Raw genomic sequence first — 21,489 nt, 5'->3', positions numbered from 1 at the left:
TTTTTTTTTTTTTTGCATAGTGGGGTTAAGGTTGAACATTGTAGACCATGCAATGAGTATTGACCTAAGGTATCTAGGAGTTGAGCTTCCACTTCCTTTCATCACCAGTGACTCCAGATGGGATAATGGTGGATTAAGCTCAGAAGGTCAGTGAAATCCATGTATTTTTTTTTTTTTTAATTATTTCAATAGATTCCTGTACAGTAGTATTGCACAATGACCATGCTATACATTTTTGTTTCTTTTTATTTGTTTTTTTAAGTGCATATCAATGTCTGCTCAGACTGATTTATTGATTGATTGAAGGCAATAAGCTCTATGTAGTTTTTTGATGGTCAAAAACCCCTGCATGGGAAACTATGTTATGTTGGACTTTAAAGTTATTCCAAACGCAATGTTTTTTTTTTTTTTCTTGTAAATAACAAACGGGTATATACTTACTCTCTGTAATGTGTATATGTTGGCACACCTCTTGGTTTAATCCTGAACCGTGCTGCCTCTGTCTATAGACACAGACAGCGTGGCTCAGCCCCGATCCTCGTTCTCTTGTGTCAAGATTTGACTGACAGCTGGCAGCGGAAGTCGGTGGCTCCTGCTTCCTCAGTAAAGCCTGAGACCGGGAAGTGAGGGGAGAGAGTTGATGGGGGCAAAACTTTTACCTAATCATTTTCTGTTTAGGCTTTGGAACCACTTAAATTTTGTTTAATAATTGGCCAACAAGACCTAAAAAACAGTTCTGACTGTCGTGGATTCACTAAAAATGCCTCAAAGGAAAAAATGATGCACTTAGAGTCCATTGTGAATACTTAAAAAAAGTCTGCAGTAAGAGCCAATGTATCCATGTTCCAATTTGTTAATCTTCAATGTGAAATTATTATCCAGAAATAGTGCACCACAAGCACCGCCATGCCACTCAAGATATATACATCTTACCTCAAGAAATGGACCCCACTGTTTATACAAATGGGTCTAATGCACTTAAATGTAGCTGTGTTTTATTAAATGTATTAGGTTAAATGCGATTGCGGATAACACATGGTTCATATATTAACACAGTCCTATTTTTTGTTTTGAATTTTATTATTGTCATAGCTCATTGATGTGAGCAGCTCTGGATTTGTGGTTAATTTTTTTAATTTCTTGCACATTGGATAACTGTAGTGTGGGGGTCATGTCTTAAAGTATTACTAAACCCACAACTGTAAAATTAGTCTGTATATGCAGTAAAGCATGCTTGTTATACTCATTGTGGAGGGTTTATCCTCCAAATTGTGTAAAAACGCTGTTTGATTCTGGCTTCTCTGATCCTCCCCTCCTTCAATTGTCCTCTAATAATTTCCTAATAACTCAGTCTATGGTGCCAGGCTGCACATGCTCAGTTTGGTGTGTATTGTTAGAAAGTTTTTTTTTTTTTTCTTGGGGGAGTGCATGTGATCTGCGCAAGGCCAATTAGCACTGTTCAGACAGAGGGTCAGGGGTTTTGCAGCCTTATGGGACAGTCGGTATTCTCCACCCACAAGCTTTAACCAGTGCATGACTGGACATTAATAGAAGTCACAAGACTGCTTTAACTACTGATGAGAAAATGTATTTAGCAGTGTTTATTTACTAAAATAATTGCATCCCCATATTCTGTGTACTGTGGGAGACCAGATATAGTAAATGCAGGGTCCTGGGTTTAGTAACAATTTAATTTACTGCTCACTAAAAATGCTACTACCACTGAGTTAAATTCCCCAGAATATCCTAATGGTAAATAAAAAACATTAGTCCAACTTCCGGTTCCGGCGCCCATGTAGCAGGCAGCGCGGAACAGCGGCTCCGGACATCGCATCTGACTATTCATCATCCATAGCCCATCCGAGCCATCCGACCCCTGGGGCACCACCCGATATCCCTAAGGACGTGGTAGGCATGGACAAATTTGTTTTACACGGCCCCCCATCGGCCGCTCCGCCGACCAGGTCTCCCGGGACGGACCAGGCCTCAAGCGCCATAGACATGGCGGACGCGGCCCAGCCGGCTCCTTCTTCCCCTCACACTACTGCCTCCTCGCCTATCCCTGAGGCCCAGGTCGCTTCTCTTGCCCAGGCGGTGGCGGCGCTCCTGTCCCCGACCATAACAGCGGCGGTGGACAAGGCCATATCCGCGGGGATGGCTCAGCTCCGGCGGGAGCTGGGGGAACACTCCCATAGATTATCAGAGTTGGAGCACAGACTCTCGGACATTGAGGAGGAGGTGCAAGGTTCCTTCTCGTTAGACCAGCAGGCAAGACAAACCCAGCGATACATCCTAGAGAAGCTGGACGATTTGGAAAATCGTTCCAGAAGGAACAACCTGAGAGTGATTGGTCTGCCTGAATCCTTCCAATCAGACTCCCTCACAGACATCTGCATGGCTCGCATCCCTGCGGCTCTGGGGCTCATCTCCCCATGCACTGTGGAAAGGGCACACAGGATCGGCCCCCCCTCTAATGAAAGGAGAACACCACGTCCCATCATAGTCAGATACCTAAACTATGCTGACAGACAACAAATTCTGAAGTCGTTCCGCAACTCCAAGGGTCTGCAAATTGATGGCCACAAGCTGCTCATCTTTGCTGACTATTCACAAGAAGTTTCAAAACGCAGGAAAGCGTTCCAGCCGATCTGTCAAGCATTGTATGCCAAGTCGATTAAGTTTGCTTTGACTTATCCTGCAACGCTCCGCATAACGGATTCTACTGGGGAAATCAAGTCCTTTACCTATCCAGAGGAAGCCACCCATTACCTCCAATCCGCTCTGCATATCACCCTCGAATCCTCCTCCGGTCAACACCCCCAACGTTCTCCAGGAAACCGGGCCCAAAGAAGTCCACGGAGGAACTCAGCCAAGAAACAAAGGCTCTCGGACCACAGGTCCAGATCTCGCACCCGCTGACCAGATCTTTGCTGAGTATCATCACCTCATGCTTCTACATGGCCTGTCCATGGGTTCACTCACAGCTCGCTCCCTCGATTACGGTGGTTTTGTACCACCTGAAAAGTTAGTTTTATTAGTTTTGACTATGTTCACCGCATGCTTCTGATGTTTTCACTATTTTATTTTCTCTCATGGTTGAAGGGGCAAGGATATTCTCAGGTGCTCCCCTAGAGTTACTTTTGAGAATGACTTTCTTGTCATCAGAGCACAGTCTCACCGGAATCTGCTTCCTGCCCGTTTACACCCGCTAACACTACCTTATGGTTTTCCTGGGGGTTGCGGTTTACGGTTCTATCCCTAGCCAGGGCTCCAAGCATAATACTCCGGTAACACTGTTCCTCACGATGATCTCTGCTACATGTGGAAAAAGGCGAAGCACGGGCTTCCTGTCTTATGTCCTTCGGGACAACTGTGTTTGGGCTCTGCTAGGGCCCCCCTGACCCTCCTCCCTCGCCAACCCTCATGTGTCTCTTCCCCTCCTCTTTCTTTCTGTCTCATGGAATATGCAGTGTGGAGTCGTGTTGTTGTAACCATGTTTCTTTTTAGGTGTTTTTATCCTTTGTCTAGTCGTATCCAGTCCCGGTCCCTCATATGACGTTGGTAACATGGAATGTTAAGGGCCTCAGGTCCCCCCATAAACGCATGGCCGTTCTTCGGCATCTCAGACGCCTGAAGGCGGACGTGGCGGTCCTACAAGAATCGCACTTGCGTGAAGAAGATTTTCATCGCATGAAAAAATTATGGGTGGGTCAAGTCTTTGGTTCCCCTGCAGTCAAAGGTAAGGGCGGAGTTATTATTCTGATACACAAACGCAATCCTAGTGCCCTCATCTCCTCCCACTACGACGAACATGGGCGTGTCGCTGTACTCCAGCTACGAACACTCCAACAGACGTGGGCGTTGGCGGGTATCTATGCCCCCAATTCCCCCTCTAAATCCTTTTTCCAGTCCCTCACGCCGGTTCTCGCACCCTACCTCCACCTTCCACTGCTGATGGTGGGGGACTTCAACCAGTGTATGGACCTTCACGAGGACAGGGCAGGAAACGCTGTTCCTCCCCGTACCTCGACGACCCCCCATCCCACCCCTCTGTCCTCCTTTGCCACTAGCCTTACCCTCACAGATACGTGGAGATTGTCCCACCCGATAGACAGGGAGTTTTCATTCTTCTCGCACCCCCACAACACGCTGACCCGACTAGATTATGTGTTCGCAAATGATCTCATGCTGCCCTACACATCTCACTCACACATTCACGATATAGTGATATCGGATCATGCCCCAGTATCGGTCACAATCTCCTTCACGCCTTCTGCCCCTGGCAAGAAGTCGTGGAGGTTCCCTTCCTATCTTGCAAAAGATAAGGACATTAGTACCATTTTACACGACACATGGCAGGATTTTCTGACCCATAACTCTACACCGGATTGTTCCCCGACCCTCCTTTGGGAGACTGGTAGGGCCGTTCTGAGGGGACGGATTCTCTCCTATGCCACGGCCTACAAGAAGAGGATAAATGCAGCCTTTCAGGCGGCCAGTTCGAGTTTGCGGCAGGCGCAGACTGACCTTAACCAGACCAATACCCCTCTCACCAGGGAAAACTGGAAAGAAGCTAAGCTTCGATTTGAACGGTGGGCCGAGGCGCAGGAGAGCCTCCACTCCTCGTTCCGCAACTGGCAGTTTCACAGGTATGGGAACAAGCCGGGAAAACTTTTAGCCTCCCTCTGCAAGCCTCCACACACCCAGACACATATTCCCGCTCTCAGGGACCCTCAAGGCACGATAGTGGACTCCCCGGATGCAATAGTCAAGGTTCTGGAGCAATTCTATAGCACGCTTTATAGTCCTGACCCTATAGATGAGGAAGCGGCCTCTGAATTTCTTGCTTCAGCTCAACTACCTAAGGTCTCGGAAGATCACCTAGAGTCCCTAAACACCCCTTTCTCTTACGTCCTCCGACAGTCGCTGCCTCTTCATATTCGTCACATATGGGGTATTAGACTTTGCTCCGAAGGAGTAGCTAGGCAACAGAATATGTTAACAATAAAGCTTTAACATATCCCACCCTCAAGGGGTGGTCCCCTCAGTCAATACCCTCCTACTTCCTGCAACCATATCTCAGTTTTAATGTCTAGCTTGTCAGGAGTGGCTGGCTCTCTCTGTGCTGGGACTTTTTGTCCCAGACTCTTTCTTCTTTTTGATATTTTGTTTGAGTTTTCTCTCTACCTTTACTTAGCTGTTATTTTTGTCAGCATTAGTTAGTTCTTCGGACGAAGAGGATCATGCGGACTGGGTCTCGGGCTGATCCCCCTGGTCGCAGGTCGTGGGTCAGTGGCTTCCCAGTCTGCCATCGAGCGTTCAGCCAGGTAACGCTCCTGGCACAGTGAACGACCCATCCCTGTTCGGTGCAGGGATGATTGGTGAGGTGGCTACCTCACCGGACGCTGTGCGGTTTCTGAACCGCCATTGTATGCGTCTTGAATTGCGACTCTCCCTGCCTCATGTGCAGCGGCTTGTTCGCCTGTGCGGGTTCCCCACGCCATGTGAGGTAAGTGTATCTATGTGGGGACCTGTCTGTCTGGGGGGGGTCTCAGTCTGGGACTGTGTAACCTGCCTTTAATCACACTGCTTGTCTCCCTATCTCTCGGCTGCATGCTGTGGGCTGCAAGGGGGGGGGGGAGCTGTATGACACTGAGTATGTCAGGCTGGGCAGTGTGAGGAGCTGTGTGCTGTGGGGCATGTTTTTAATGGCATGTTGGGGCATATACAGCGATCGCTGCGGCGATCTAACATGTATCCATATAATGGGATAATATTGTGTGTGATTTTATGCACTGTGGAGCGGCGATTTCGGCGCCAAACGACGCCATTTTACCGGCGCCCGCTCCGGCCGCATGGTTTACATGCACGGCGGCCATTTTCTTGTAGCCTCCATAGGCTTACATAGAGCGCCCTGGCAGCATCACTTCCTCTCTCCTGGAAGCACCGATCGAGGCAGCAGCAGCAGCGGAGTCTCCTCAGGTTTTATCCTTCTATTCCTGTGTTCCATTGCCTGTATTCAGTCTGTATATTCCCTGTGGGGGTCTCATTGTGCCTGAGTGTGGTGCGGTGGGCTGCGCTTGCCGCGCTTGCTGTAAGGGGGCAGTTAACCCTTGGTTGTCTGGCATACAGGGGCAATGGATTCTCAGGAGGGCAAGTTTCCCACAGTATTGGTGGAAAGCCAGGGGACCGCTGTTTCCCCCCCAGGGGGGGATTTAGCCACTATTGTGGCTGGCCTTGCTGCACAGGTGCAAATGCTGGTGGCTGCTCAATCTACTAAACGGCCCAGAGTTGCTCTGTCCTCTGATTCTGAGGGTGAAGGTGATGGGGCTGTTCTGGCGGGGACCCCCCTATCGGGGTCCCGCTCCTCTCTTGATCTAGTGGGGTCTGAGGTAGAGGCTGAAGTTGAGGGGGTTGATAATTCTCCCCCTGGCTCGCCTGAAGAGCTTGCAATCATGGATGAGTTGATTGCTTCCATTAAGCAGACGCTACGTTTGCAGGACGAGGTGTGTCCCCCAGCTGCCTTGGCGGCTTATGGGACGCAGAGAAAACGCAGGACGCCGCAGGTTTTTCCCTGCAATGCTGATTTTCAGCGCGCTGTTAAGGACCAATGGCGCGATTTGCGCAAGCCTTTTGCGGTACCAAGTAAATTTAAGCTGCGTTATCCTTTCTCGCCTGCCACTGATGAACGGTGGTGTGTGCCTCCACCAGTGGATCATGCAATTGCGGTTTTGAACAAAGCCACTGCGATCCCTGCAGAGGGATCCCCTGTTTTCCGTGATGCCACGGATAGGAGACTGGAGTCTCTTGCCCGTCATACTTATTCTGTTACGGGTTCTATGCTTAAGGCTCTGTTTGCTTCTCTCATGGCGGCCCAGGCGATCGCAAGTTGGACGCAGATGCTTAGGCGCGTCCTAGTGGCCGATTCGGCCTCGGCGGCGACCCTGGATATGGTGGATCAGATCCACCAGGGTGTCATGTATCTGTGTGATGCGGACCTGGACCTGATTCCGTTGGCCGCGCGTGTGCACAGCGTGGCGGTGTTGTCTCGCCGCCTGGTTTGGTTGAAATGTTGGTCGGTGGACCAATCTTCACGTAAAACCTTAGCCAATCTGCCTTATGATGGGTCTCGCCTTTTTGGGGGAGTCCCTGGATGTGTTGATTAAGGGGATTACCGGGGGTAAGAGCACTCTCTTGCCCCATTTCCCCAAGGCTAAGGGGGCTTCTGGGAAGAAGCATGCTCATTTTCGGCCCCCTCAGGGGTCCTTTCGTGCCTTTCGGCCGCACTACAAGGGCAAACCGTTCAAGGGCCAAGGCTCTCAGAAGAAGCCCTGGTCTGGGAAACAGAAGTCCGGTCAATCCGGACCTGCGGCCCATAACAGTTCGGCCTGAAGGGGCGCCCTCACCCAGTTTTGGGGTGGGGGGACGCTTGCTCGGTTTTCTTCAGCCCTGGTTGGCCCGTGTGAGGGACAGATGGGTTCTAGAAATCGTTCGATCTGGTTACAAGATCGAGTTTCTCTCTCGGCCGGAGAGCAGATTTTTTCCCTCAAATCTTCAACTGTCTCCAGAGCGCCTGCGGGATCTGCACCTGGCGGTGCGGGACCTGAGGGCTCAGGGAGTGGTGGTTCCGGTGCCTCATCGGGACAGATTTCGGGGGTTTTATTCCAATCTGTTCACCGTGCCCAGGAAGGAGGGCAAGGTTCGTCCGATTCTGGACTTGAAAGCTCTGAACCGCTCTGTGCGAGTTCGCAAGTTCCGCATGGAATCCCTGCGCTCGGTGGTGGCTGCCCTGGTTCCGGGGGAATTCATGGCCTCCATCGATTTGAAGGATGCGTACCTTCACATCCCCATATTCGAGGGTCATCAGAAGTACCTTCGATTTGCCATTGCGGAGGATCACTACCAGTTTGTGGCGTTGCCCTTTGGGCTCGCCTCGGCTCCGCGGGTCTTCACCAAGGTGCTTGCACCGGTTCTGGCATTATTGAGAGCCCAGGGCATTTCTGTCCTGGGGTATCTGGACGACATTCTGGTTCGGTCTGCGACCAGACAGGGTCTGGAGAAGGACCTGTCTGTCACAATGCAAACTCTGCAGGAGTTCGGTTGGACGATAAATGTTCCAAAGTCGACACTGAGTCCGTCGGTTCGTCTCCCCTATCTGGGAATGATACTGGACTCGGTGCAGGCGAAGGTCTTCCTGCCGGAAGACAAACTCAGGACTCTTCAGGAGGAAGTCAGGTCCCTCAGGGACGTTCCACACTCGTCTCTGCGGACGGGTATGAGATGTCTGGGATTGATGGTCTCGGCCTTCGAGGCGATTCCTTTCGCGCAGTTTCACACGCGGGGTCTCCAAGCGGAGATCCTGTCCAGGTGGGACGGGCGACCTCAATCTCTGGATCTTCAGATCTCGTTGAGTCATCGCACCAGGGAAAACCTTCTGTGGTGGCTCCAGTCCCCGTTGGTGTCCGGGGGCAAGTCGTTTGGTCCGATCTCGTGGACGATAATCACCACGGATGCCAGCCTGTCGGGCTGGGGTGGTGTTCTGGGCATTCTGTCCGCCCAGGGGACCTGGTCGGAGGGGGAGTCTTCCCTTCCGATCAACATTCTGGAATTGCGTGCGATAAGGCTCTGTCTTCATCGCTGGACGGACCGGCTGCAGGGCTGCCCGGTTCGGGTGCAGACGGACAATGCCACGGCGGTGGCCTACATCAACCACCAAGGGGGCACCGGGAGTGCCCGAGCGGCTCGAGAAGTGGCCGACATTCTGTCTTGGGCCGAGACTCATGTCCCGGCGATAACGGCGGTTCACATTCCGGGAGTGGAGAACTGGCAGGCGGACTATCTGAGTCGCCAGACCCTGGATCAGGGGGAATGGTCTCTCCACCCGGCTGTCTTCCAGATGTTGTGCGCGAAGTGGGGTCTTCCAGATGTGGACCTGTTCGCGTCTCGCCTCAACTACAAGGTGAAGAGGTTCGTGGCAAGGACGCGCGACCCTCGGGCAGACGCGTCGGACGCGTTAGTGGCCCCGTGGCATCAGTACAGGCTGATGTACGCGTTTCCACCGATTCAGTTGCTGTCCAGGTTCCTTCGCAGGTTGCACTCGGAACGCAGCACGGTGATTCTTGTGGCACCAGACTGGCCTCGCCGGTCCTGGTACGCAGACCTCGTGAATCTGGCGGTCGACGCTCCTTGGCGTCTACCTCTTCGAGACGATCTACTGTCTCAAGGACCGATTTACCATCCTGCTTTACAGTCGCTGGCTTTGACGGCCTGGCTGTTGAGACCGAGGTCCTGAAGGAGAAGGGTCTCTCTCCAGAGGTCGTTCATACTTTGATCAACGCGAGGAAGTCTTCCTCGGGGAAGGTTTATTACCGTACTTGGAAGGCCTACTTTGCCTGGTGTGAGTCCAGGGGGTTTTCACCCCGCACGTACTCGGTTTCCCGTGTGCTGTCTTTCCTTCAGACGGGTGTCGATCAGCGTTTGGCGCTGGCTACGATTAAGGGTCAGGTGTCGGCGCTGGCCGTTCTGTTTCAACGTCCCGTGGCTTCCAACTCCTTGGTTGGCACTTTTATTCAGGGTGTGCGGCATCTGGTTCCTCCTAGGAGGGATCCTTTGCCCCCTTGGGACTTGAATCTAGTTCTATCTGTGTTACAACGTGCTCCTTTTGAACAGATCAGGGAGATCTCGTTGTCTATGTTGTCCAAAAAGGTCGCCTTTTTGGTGGCGATCACTTCGGCTCGCAGAGTGTCGGAACTGGCGGCTTTGTCCTGCAAGTCTCCGTACCTGGTTGTTCATTTGGATAAGGTGGTCTTGCGACCTAATCCTTCTTTTCTACCGAAACGAGTTTCGGAATTCCATCTTAACGAGGATATTGTTTTGCCTTCGTTGTGCACGAAGCCTAAACATCCGAAGGAGGTGAGATTGCACTCTCTGGATGTTGTTCGGGCGATAAGGGTTTACCTTAAATCGACTGAGTCTTTTCGTAAGACTGACTCCTTGTTTGTTCTTCCAGAGGGTCCTCGGAAGGGCATGGCGGCTTCCGCCTCTACCATTGCCAAATGGATCAGGCAGACCATTGAACAGGCCTATGCCTTGCAGGGGAAGGTTCCCCCTGTGCCTGTGAAGGCGCACTCTACTAGATCACTGAGTACGTCTTGGGCCTGCCGTCATGGGGCTTCTGTAGCCCAGGTGTGTAAGGCGGCGACTTGGTCGACCGTACACACTTTCACAAAATTCTACAAAGTAGGTGTTCAGGCATCGGCGGATGCTTCCTTTGGCCGCAAGGTTCTTAGTGCGGCTGTTCCATAGGGTCCCTTGTTGGGGACTCCTGGCTGTTGGGATAGTTTTTTGTATCCCCTGGTTTTTTTGTCTTTTCCTGGGTTGTTGCTCCTGTTGAGCACTTATTTTTGCTGTTGCCCAGCTGGTTTCCTTCCTTTGGTAAGGTTCCTTTCTTTGATGTGGAGACTGCGTTGCCTTTCGGCGCGGATGCGTTTCCCACCCCTCATGTTTGCACTGCTTTGGGACGTCCCCATATGTGACGAATATGAAGAGGCGGCGACTGTCGGAGGACGTAAGAGAAAACGGAATTTTTGTAAAATCTTACCTGTAAAATTCCTTTCTCTGAGTCCTCCGACAGTCGCCGCCCCCGCCCCTCTTTTGGGGTTTGAATGTATACTCTACTGCTATTCCACTAAAACTGAGATATGGTTGCAGGAAGTAGGAGGGTATTGACTGAGGGGACCACCCCTTGAGGGTGGGATATGTTAAAGCTTTATTGTTAACATATTCTGTTGCCTAGCTACTCCTTCGGAGCAAAGTCTAATACCCCATATGTGACGAATATGAAGAGGCGGCGACTGTCGGAGGACTCAGAGAAAGGAATTTTACAGGTAAGATTTTACAAAAATTCCGTTTTCTCGGTAGAGGAGGTCCTAGCCTCCATTAAAGCAATGCCCCCTGGAAAGTCCCCCGGTCCGGATGGCTACACCTCCGACTTTTATAAGCTTATGGCCCCCTCCATAGCTCCCACCCTTTTAATCATATTTGGCAGGGGCACCCCTATCTTCCCACGGGCTTCCAGGCCCATATTAAATTGATCCCTAAAAAAGGAAAAGACCCTTTAGACCCAGGCTCATTCCGCCCCATCTCTCTTCTAAACCTAGATTCAAAACTGCTTTCTAAAATGGTAGCAAACCGATTGGCATCCTTCCTCCCTACCATCATTCATCCAGCCCAGGCAGGCTTTACACAAGGACGTTCGGCCACTTCGAATATTCGGAAGGTTCTGGTTGCTCTGGAAACGGCAAGAGCTGACCCTAGCTTGGATTCTGCCATTATCACCCTTGATGCCGAAAAGGCATTCGATAATGTCAGTTTTCGTTGGCTGGAGTTGGTCCTGAGAAAATTTGGCTTTACCGGCCCTTTCCTTCACCTGATCCAAGCAATGTATGCTTCCCCCTCTGCCCAGATTGTGGCCGCAGGACTCTCCTCCCAGCCCTTCCGCTTATTCAAAGGAACCAGACAGGGTTGCCCCCTATCCCCCTTACTCTTTAACTTGGCACTAGAACCCCTCTCCAGGATTCTCACCTCCCACACACAGTTGCGGGGGATCCGGGTGGGGGACATGGAGCTCCGATCTGCACTTTTTGCGGACGATGTCCTTGTTTTCACTTCGGACCCCCCTCACGACCTCCCTATTATTCAATCCATATTTGAGTCCTTTCGCCACTGCTCTGGCCTACGTATAAATTTTTCAAAGAGCGAAATTTTGCCCCTGAATACTACTAGGACCCCTCATTGGGCCTCCTCTTCTCCACTTAAATTGGCCAAGACCCATATCACCTATCTGGGAATTAAAATAGGTCCCCACCCTTCCTCCATTTACAGGCTCAATTTATCTCCCACTATCGATAGGCTGGTTGCCGACCTTTCCAACTGGAAATCCCTCCCCATATCCTTCTTTGGACGATGCCACCTCTTTCGTATGTCAGGTTTCCCTAAATTGTTGTACCCTCTACAAACCATCCCGCTCCTTCTACATCACAAAGATGTTCAAAGGCTGCAAAAGGCCCTTACCTCCTTTCTGTGGAACGGCCGCCGCTCTAGGATAGCCCTTAACAAACTATTCCTCGCGAAACGGGAGGGGGGGATAGGACTTCCAAACATTAGGTTATACAACCTGGCCAGCCTGCTACGGGGATGCCTGGACTGGATACGACAGGAATCAAAATATACTAACTATGAGTTGGAACGACAAATGGTGGCTCCTTACGATTTGACCTCTTTGCTGCACTGTGCTCATAGGGATCTACCATCTTATCTTAGAGCCAATTTGTTGCTTAAGGATACTATTGCGGCGTGGAGGGCAATTCGTAAACAGCTACACGTACCTATGAACATTTCCCAGTTCCTGCCCATTCAGGGGCACCCCTTGTTTCCCCAAGCCCATCATCCACGCCTCTGCTCTACCTGGTCTTCAAGGGGGTTGACCAAACTCTCCCAATTTTATGACCCTATCTCCGGAACCCCCCTCTCTCTTACGGACCTCTCTAACCTCTATGGAGTCCTCCCTCAACACCACTTGTTTGTACAGCAATGTCTTAGTTTTACGAACTCTCTCTGCCCCTCCAAATTTTTGAGGTTCAAAGCATCTCTACTGGACACTTGGATCTTCTCACAGAAACATAAAATTTCACACCTATATCATCCACTCAATGCGGACAGTCTCTGCTCCATTGCTTCGCAAATTGCATCGCCTTGGAACAAGGCACTGAACTCACCTCTTGCTCAACAATGTGCATTACAAGGCTATCTCTACACGTGTCGTCATATCCAAAATGAATTCTGGAAGGAACAACAATTTAAAATCTTACACAGGGCCTATCTTCCCCATCTCCGTGCCTCACCGGATCACCTACGCCACTACTGTACGTTGTGTAAGTCTCTTCACCCTACTCTACTTCATAAGTTTTGGGAATGTCCCTCTATATCTACCTTCTGGGATAAACTGATTCTCTTTGTCTCCCGCCTGGTGAACTGTACTCTCCCTAAGGATGTCTATGCTTTGCTCTTTGGCCACTTGGACATACAACTCAGTACTATACCTTCCCACCGCAGGGCCTCCCTGCTACACTTTAAACCCTGGCTCTCCACTTGTTATATGATTGCTCGCAGAGCCATATTAAAACACTGGATTGACGCCTCTCCACCCACTCTCGCGGAAATTAGAGCGGATCTTCTTGCACTCTGGAAACTGGAACATCTGGACGCGTCTATGTGCTCTCACCGGCACTCTTCCAAACTTCTGAAAAAGTGGGATGGACTCAGACCAGACTCTGGCCTTTTTCCGACGCCCCCTGCCACGGGGGATCTACATACTCAGCTATCGTACTCGCTGCTCACTACCTAGCCCTTACACATTCCGATTGAACTGACTGGTTGATACCTTTGACTGGGAACTACACACTACTTTGATGTTACCTTATTGCATGTATGTATGTTCCTAGTATTGACAGCGACATGACTCCATATATATATTGCTTTAACATGTGTTGTTACATCCTACTTATCATATTCCATACTCCTGGCTCTTTCAAGCACTTCCCCCCCCCCCCCCCCTACCCTCCCCACCTCTCTTACCCTTGTCTACCCCCCCCCTCCCCCCCCACCCTTACTTGTGGTTGCATGTCTGGCCCTTTGGGGCCGGGCCCTTGTACACTGTCGTACTTTTTGTTCTAGAAAAGAAATGTTTGAGACTTGTTCCTCACCTTGCTATGTTTTTCAGGTGCTGGATTTCCTCTACCATTTTTTTTTTTTTTGATTTGTTGCACTGTATATTGCACTATCGTATCTCTGTACTGCATTTGATAAGTCTCAATAAAATGTTGTTAAAAAAAAAAAAAAAAACATTAGTCCATAGGGTGGTATACACCTTGTTTGACTTAAAGTGGACCTTTCCCCCTTCACCTAAAATTCATATTGGCTTGTATCTCTGCAAACTGATGTGAAATCTGATCTTGCGCATGTGCCATATGAAATTACATAAATTTGCTGGTAAAAAAAGAAATCAAACCTCACAGAGAACTCAAGAGTTTCATTTAGTGCACGTGTAGTATCTAGGAAAATGGGAACCCAGGCAGAACGAAAATAGGTAAATATGAAGAAATTAAGGAACGGTCACAAGGATAGGGAAGTATGATTATTTCCTCCCTATACATTATTGCCAGATTTATAGAGTAGAAAAGTGGGTTCCTCTTTAACTGTTTTTAAACCAGCCCTTTTTTAATAGTGAAATATTTCCTGGAATTCAACTTGTATGTGTTTAATTAGAAATTAATTGGTATAAATATGATTTCCCGAATCATCTTCCAGGACGGCTTAATTGAGATAAAGGCTCCTTCCACCTAGCAAAGGAAACACAATCCACATTAGTTTAAATACAGGTGAGAGGCAGATCCCCCCTCAGTTTTTTGTGTTTCCTCTGCCAGACAGGATCACTCGGATGTTGTCAGGTTCTGTGCTAGGTGGCAGAAGCCTCCCAACCCTGGCCTTTCCTATACTGGGGCAGCGTCCCTGGGGAGGCGTCAGGGAATTTGGGGCCCCCCTGGTACCACTGGTGCGGGAAGGGGGGGGGGCGAAGATGGAGGGACCCATCCCCCTCTACTTCGTCCTGTCCTCGGAGGATGCAGAGTCTGCAGGTTCCAGGCGGTGTCGTTGCGCTCTCTCCTGGTTGGCAAACTGGGCAGATGGGGGGAAATGCCAGTGTGGCGTTGTCTTCTGTCCTCATGGGAGGAAGTGGATGTGACATAACAGCCGGCGTGGTGGAAGTGGTGCATCCGCCATCTTTGATTCTGGCACTGGGGAGGGAAATTTGAGTTTTCTCTGCATCAAAACCAGGTACTGGCCCCAAGCAGAAAGACACCGCTGTATGGGCCTGGCTCCAATTCGCAGGGCCGGGACCTCCGTGGACGGACGCTTATCAGAGGGTGGTGCCTTAATCATAAGGTACTTATGGGACACAGCAACCTCTGCTCCCTGCACATCTATGGAGGTGGCTGCCGCAGAGGAAGCGGATCGGGGGACACTGGCGGATCCTGGCCCTAAGGTAAGGAGTGATGGTGGTCATCCACTCCGTTACTTGCCGCTAGTGGAGGGGCACTAGTGGGAGCTGCATTTAATTACGCAGCTGGGGGGAGCATGGGCACTGTGATGTATCGGTTTTCCCTACATGTTTTTAATTTTGTTTTGTGCGGGGCTATATTTACCGATAAGACTCGTTTGTGCCTTGCAGGGCAAGAGCCGCAAAGAAAAAGATGGTGTGGTCTCTGGGGAGGTCCCCAGAAAGAAATGTGCCTCATGCAAACAAAAAATGTCTTCAACCTGGCAAAAGTGTTATGCCAGGGCTGTATTGATGCCCTAACTAAAAAGGAATCTTACTCCATGTTTAAAAAATTCCTTGACACCATGAACTGGGAAATGGTTAAACACTTCAAGACATTTAGGTCTTCCTTTCAGGAGTCCGGCCCAGCGGACGCATCTCAGCCTAGTACCTCAACTGGCAAGGCACCTCAGGCCCTTCCATGCTCCCCGGTTCTGGTAGAACAGGGGGTATCAGAACAATTAGAGGAAAACTCCAGTGAAGTTTCCAGTACAGAGGAAGAGGAAGTTGAGGAAGACAAGGCTAGTCAGGTACAAAAGTTTCTTTTTCCCTCTGACGAAACAAATGATTTACTAAAAATCAAATATGATACACTGGAGCTAGAGGAAAAAGAGAGCCAAAGCTTGTCAGTACACAACAAACTGTATGCAGGTTTACAGTCAAGAGGTAAGAACATTTCCTGTACATGCTACGTTTAAAGATAGCATATTGCATGAATGCAGAGAGCCGGAAAAGGTTTTTTTTCCCCCAGAAATCTGAAAAGAAATCCCCCAAATTGGGACGCAGCTTTGTCAAAAGTAGCCAGAAAATTGTACCTCACATCCAAAGATGCAGGAGCGCTGAAAGATGCAATGGATAGAAAAGCGGAAGGCTGTCTGAAGAAAGCATGGGATGCAGGGGCGGCCAACTTTCAACTGGCCATTGCGTCCACTTGTGTTGCAAGGACACTGAACCTCTGGTTGAAACAATTGAAGATCCTCTTGGAACAAGATACTCCAAAAGAGGAAATTCTGGGCTCGCTCCCTATCCTTAGTAAGGCGGTTGCCTACATAGCGGACGCCTATGCAGAAACTATTAGGTTTTCAGCGCTCATCAATGAAGCCAGGTACGCAATCTGGCTTAAAGCCTGGGCAGGGGACGCAGCTTCTAAAGCCAAGTTGTGTTCACTACCTTTCAAACGGGGCTTAATCTTTGGTGAAGATTTGGATTCGGTAATGGAGAAGTCGGCAGGTAAGAAAGGCTTATCTGCAAATCCAAAGAGACAGCAGTTCAATAAACCTTTTCATCCTTTCAGGAAGAATAATAAAAAAGGCGTGGCCAGAAAGGACCAAAGCAGGCCCTGGCAACAAAGGAAGGGCAAAGGTCGAGGGGGATTTTTGTTTAATCCCTCCCAGACCAAGGACACAAGCCAATGACTCCCTTTGCAGGGTAGGGGGAAAGTTGGGGGCCTTCCTGAGGGCAAAGGGTTACTACCAACGAATTCATCCTGGATCTAATCCAAAAGGGATACAGAATAGAATTTCGTCAATTACCCCCAGTTCGTTTTTTGGTGACCTTGCTACCATCAGACCCAATTGTGGCGGCTGCCATGACAGGTCTTATCAAGGAGTTTCTGGATCAGAAGGTAATTTCCCCTATTCATCGAGATCGAGGCTATGGGGGTTTCTTTTCTCACGTATTTGTCAGAATAAAGCCATCAGGAAAATACAGATTAATTCTGAATTTGAAAAAGTCAACAAGAATGTTGTATACAAGAAATGCAAGATGGACACGATATTTACAAGGGAGCTGCTGTTCAAAAATGTTTTTATGGCATAATCGACCTGAAGGATGCATACCTGCATATTCCCATAAGGGATTGCTCCAAACCTTTCTCAGGTTTGCAGTAAAAGGGCCAGAGCAGACACTCTGGTTTCAGTTCAACGCTCTCCCTTTTAGATTGGCATTGGCACCCAGGATCTTCATCAAGCTTCTAGCAGAAGCTCTGCAGGGGTTGAGGACCGCAGGGGTGCAGATAATACCTTACCTAGACGGAGAAGAAAGACCTGTTGAAGTTGGAAACTTCCAATCACCTTCTAAGACGGGCAGTATCCATCAGGGAAATGATGAGGTTGTTGGGACTGATGACAGCTGCTATCCCAGCGATACCGTGGGCTCAAGCACATACGAGAATCCTGCAGAATTTTTCTCTAACAGAATGGAATGGACAATGGAGTACCTTGAACCAGCGGGTAACTCTGCCAGATCAAGTAAAAAAAACTCTTTTTACACTGGTGGCTACAGGAGGACAACCTGGGGAGGGGTAGACCCTGGGCACAGGAAAATCCAGTCCGAATAACAACGAATGCAAGCGTATGGGGCTGGGGAGCCCACACGGAAAAGCTAGCCACCCAAGGAAATTGGGAAAGATCAGAGAGAGAGAGAGAGATGACGACTCCAATGTAAGGGAGCTAAAAGCAGTTTGGAAATCTCTTCTTGCCTTTTTGTCCAGCATAAAAGGAAGGCATATTCTGATTCTATCAGACAATGTGGCTACAGTGGTCTACATAAACAAACAAGGGGGGACACGTTGGCAGAACGGATCCTTACTTGGGCGGAAGAAAACACCCTCTCGCTGGCGGCCATTCACCTCCAAAGGAGAGCTGAACTATTTGGCAGATCTAAGCAGAGAGAAGATTTACCATACAGAATAGAGCCTGAAACAGGAAGTTTTCAGGACAATCACGGAAAGCTGGGGGTTCCCGCTAATAGACCTGTTCAGCTAGGCCAAGAATGCGAAAGTGAGGGATTTTTACTCAATTTACAGGGACTCTCGCAGTCGGGGTCTAGATACATTTGCAATCCCTTGGACAGAGGATCTCCTATATGCCTTCCCTCCACTCAATCTCATACCCAAAGTGATTCAGATGGTCAAAACAGCAAGTCCTCTTGATACCTCCAGCTTGGCCAAAGAGGTCTTGGTTTGCCGCTCTTCAGAAGCTTTCAATAGCAACACCATAGAGGTTGCGGGAGAGGAGCGACCTGTTGATCCAGGGAGAACTTTGTCCTCCTCAAGTGAGCCGTCTTTCTCTGACGGCTTGGCTCCTGAGCGGTACTTGCTAAAAGTTAAAGGTCTGTCTGAAGAGGTAATTGACACTATCTTAAGCAGTAGAAAAAAGTCGACCAACGTAATCCATAAGGTATGGAAGAAATTCTGCTTTTGGCACAAGAGTAACAGGATTTCTGGACCCATCATCCCGGCGGTGCTGGATTTCCTATGGTGGGGGGGTGTGCAGACTTAGGTTTAGCCCCCAATACCTTTTAAAAGTTCAGGTGGCGGCACTGTCCAGCTTTCTAGACTCCATATTAGCAGAACACACGCTAATTAAAAGATTTATTAAGGCTGTCTCTAGGAGCAGAGCCCCCGACTCAATGGATTTCACCCTTGGGATCTGTCAGCGGTGCTGCAGAGTTTCTCAAAACACTCTTTTGAACCATTAGATAAGTGTACTTTAGAATTATTGATGTACAAAATGGTGCTCTTAGTAGCTCTGGTAACGGCCAGGAGAGTCAGCGAGCTGCAAGCCTTGTCCGTAGCAGAACCATACTGTTCCATACATCCTGATAGAGTGGTTCTTTCACTAGATCCAGGTTTCCTTCCCAAAGTATCTATGAATTTTCACCGATCACAAGAGATCGTTATCCCATCTTTCTGCGTTCAAGCCAGCAATACCAAGGAAAAAGATTTCCAAAAAATTGATGTGAGGCGATGTTAGGTTACATTGAACACACTAAGGATTGGAGGAAAACCACTAAACTGTTCCTGCTATTCTCTGGGAAATAAAAAAGGATCAGCTGCCCCTAAAGCCACCATTGCTAGATGGATGAAAGTGGCCATAATGAAGGCACATGCATTGGCGGGTCTTCAAGCTACCCTCGACCCTAAAGCCCACTCCACTAGAGCTCAGGCTACGTCCTGGTCTGAAAGGGCAGGCGCTACCCCAATCCAAATCTGCAATCTGCAAAGCAGCCACAAGGTTGAGCTTCCAGACCTTTGTCAAGCATGACTGTCTCGATCTCCTTTCGGCTAGTGACCAGGCTTTTGGGAGAAAAGTGTTGCAGGCTGTAGTCCCTCCCTAAGCAGGTATGGTTTCTATTATGTCGTTCTCAATTAAGCCATCCTAGAAGATGACTTGGGGGGAAAAACAAAGTTATTACCTGTTAACTTGATTTCCAGTCATCTTCCAGGACGGAACTGTTTCCCGCCCTATCTAGGATGTTGTATTATGGGTGGTAGGTGTGGGGTTTAATGGGCCTTCGGTTTTTTGTTATTTCTGAGAGAGATCTGCCTCTCGCCTGTATTTAAACTAATGTGGATTGTGGTTCCTGTGCTAGGTGGTAGGAGCCTATATCTCAATTAGGCCATCCTGGAAGATGGCTGGAAATCAAGTTAACAGGTAATAACTTAGTTTTTCTTGTGTGCTAAAATGTGACTTTCTGTCAATTACCTCTGGACCTTGTCAGAAGTACCTTCAAGATGCATGTTGAGAAACGCTACAATAGGACATTGAGGAGTACATCAGTAGTGCATGATTCATGTTTCTCTGTTTTTCATTTGTGTACCCATTGTTGAAAGGCAGCTTTTACAAATAAAATGGTTCAGCTTTCCACCACTATTCCTTGATACACTCCTTTATTTGCCAGTACCCCATGTATAAATGTTTTTCTTACAAGTTTATCTAATCATCCCTGAGTACTTAGCCTTAAAATATCAACTTTCTCTTTTTGTTTGCTTTAGGTCTTCCTTTTGTGTCTAGGACAGGAAAGACAACTGACTATACAAAGATTAAAGGTTGGCGGGCTAAATTTTCTACAAACCCATCGGTAAAAAGTGAAGGTGAGATTACCATACTGAATTTTGGATGTGCACCACCCTTAGACCTATGTTTTATGCGGTAGAGAGATAAATAGTAGTGACCTAAATCCTTATCTGCATGCCTTCTGAGGTTAATGTAGAACGTTACCGGTATCTAGGAAATCTAGTTTCATAGTCATATCATTCTCCATGCCACAAGCATTCTTCTTTTAGAACCAACATTAGGAAATTGATATTTCCTTTATCAGTAGCGCTACTGATATCTCTAGTAGCACATATTTCTTAGTCTGCACTTTTTTACTTTCCCTGGAACTTGATGTAGAAAGTCTTTTCCCAGAAAAGTTCAAATCTAAATAAATAAAAAAATAGGAAAGGAAGGGTCTTTGGTCTGATCTGAGAGTGGGTTGGAATTGTTCCTTTTATGAGGGGGAATTTGGTAAATGGCAGTATTCGCCCACTATGGAGCCTCAAGTGACCTACCTAAAACAACCTGACCGGTAAAGGGCATGCATACCTATTAATCCTTGAGTAATGATTCTACTGACCAGCCGTTGTAATCCCTTCTTAAATCCGTTTTCTCTGGCAGGTCCTTCCTCTTGCATTAGTTGTAACCCTAATCTGTTAAATCGTAGCAGAATGGGTTAGATCCCTCCTAAAAAGTATTTCTCCACTCTCCAGGGTAGATTCGTTCTTGATTGAGCACGTGGAGCAGACATTTGCAGTCTTATTCTTCAGTTGTGTTGGATTATTACAAGCATCCTAATGTGCATCCTGTGTAGATCTGAGGACTGTACAGATGCACAGAACATTCTAGTTAAGCTGCTGGGATGCTATTAACATATCAAAAGAGCATTTGACTTGCTTGGCCTTCAAGGAACCTTGTCTCTTTGGTCCCACACTTGATACAGTCATCAAGGATACTATGCCATTAGGACTAGGACTCAGAGACTAGCTAATCCCACTGAATATCTTATACATGAAGGGTGTGCCCCTCTTTTAGAAATGGGGGGGTGAAGGGGGGATTGAATGTGAATTCTGGGAGGTCATTGTGTAGTTTTCACATGCAGAATGCACCTCCTTAGGCTCAAACTTTTGCCTCTGGAGTCCCCTGATGCTACTCCCCTATTCTCTCCCCTGTGCTACTGTACTAACTGACGCACCTCCCCTCCTCCTTTGGGTCCCCTCCTCTTCAGACCCTTTACTACAGTCTATGTGTTAACCCAGAATTTGTATCTGTGCCCCATCTGTGAGCCACCACACTTTTTCCCATACAGACCCCCCCCCCCCCCCCCTGATCTACTAGGTTGACTGGGTCCTGCTCTGGCTGCTTCCTACCTAGATAAAGACATAGATGCTCAATGTCATTGATGCCCACCTGATACTTTAAAACATTAGGTCCTTTGTTTAGCCTAGGGCCTCTTCCTGGCATCCCCATTGTCGCACGTTCAGATGTCCTGATATGAAGAAAATCAGCTTTGTA

General features: G+C 48.7%; 1 protein-coding gene across 1 annotated transcript in view; it reads left to right on the top strand.

Annotated features, from left to right (window-relative positions):
• The window catches only part of MGA (MAX dimerization protein MGA), a 186,908-nt gene that overhangs the window by 13,201 nt on the left and 152,218 nt on the right, over positions 1 to 21,489 (top strand). Inside the window, exons 5-6 of the mRNA XM_082274963.1 lie at positions 21 to 146; positions 19,932 to 20,030. Of these exons, the coding sequence (XP_082131089.1) occupies positions 21 to 146; positions 19,932 to 20,030 (225 nt within the window). The remainder of the gene's footprint in view (positions 1 to 20; positions 147 to 19,931; positions 20,031 to 21,489) is intronic.

This window comes from Pelophylax lessonae (assembly GCF_965119305.1).
Source record: "Pelophylax lessonae genome assembly, chromosome: 13".
NCBI classification, from domain to species: domain Eukaryota; kingdom Metazoa; phylum Chordata; class Amphibia; order Anura; family Ranidae; genus Pelophylax; species Pelophylax lessonae.
This window is presented reverse-complemented; position numbering and strand designations above follow the sequence as displayed.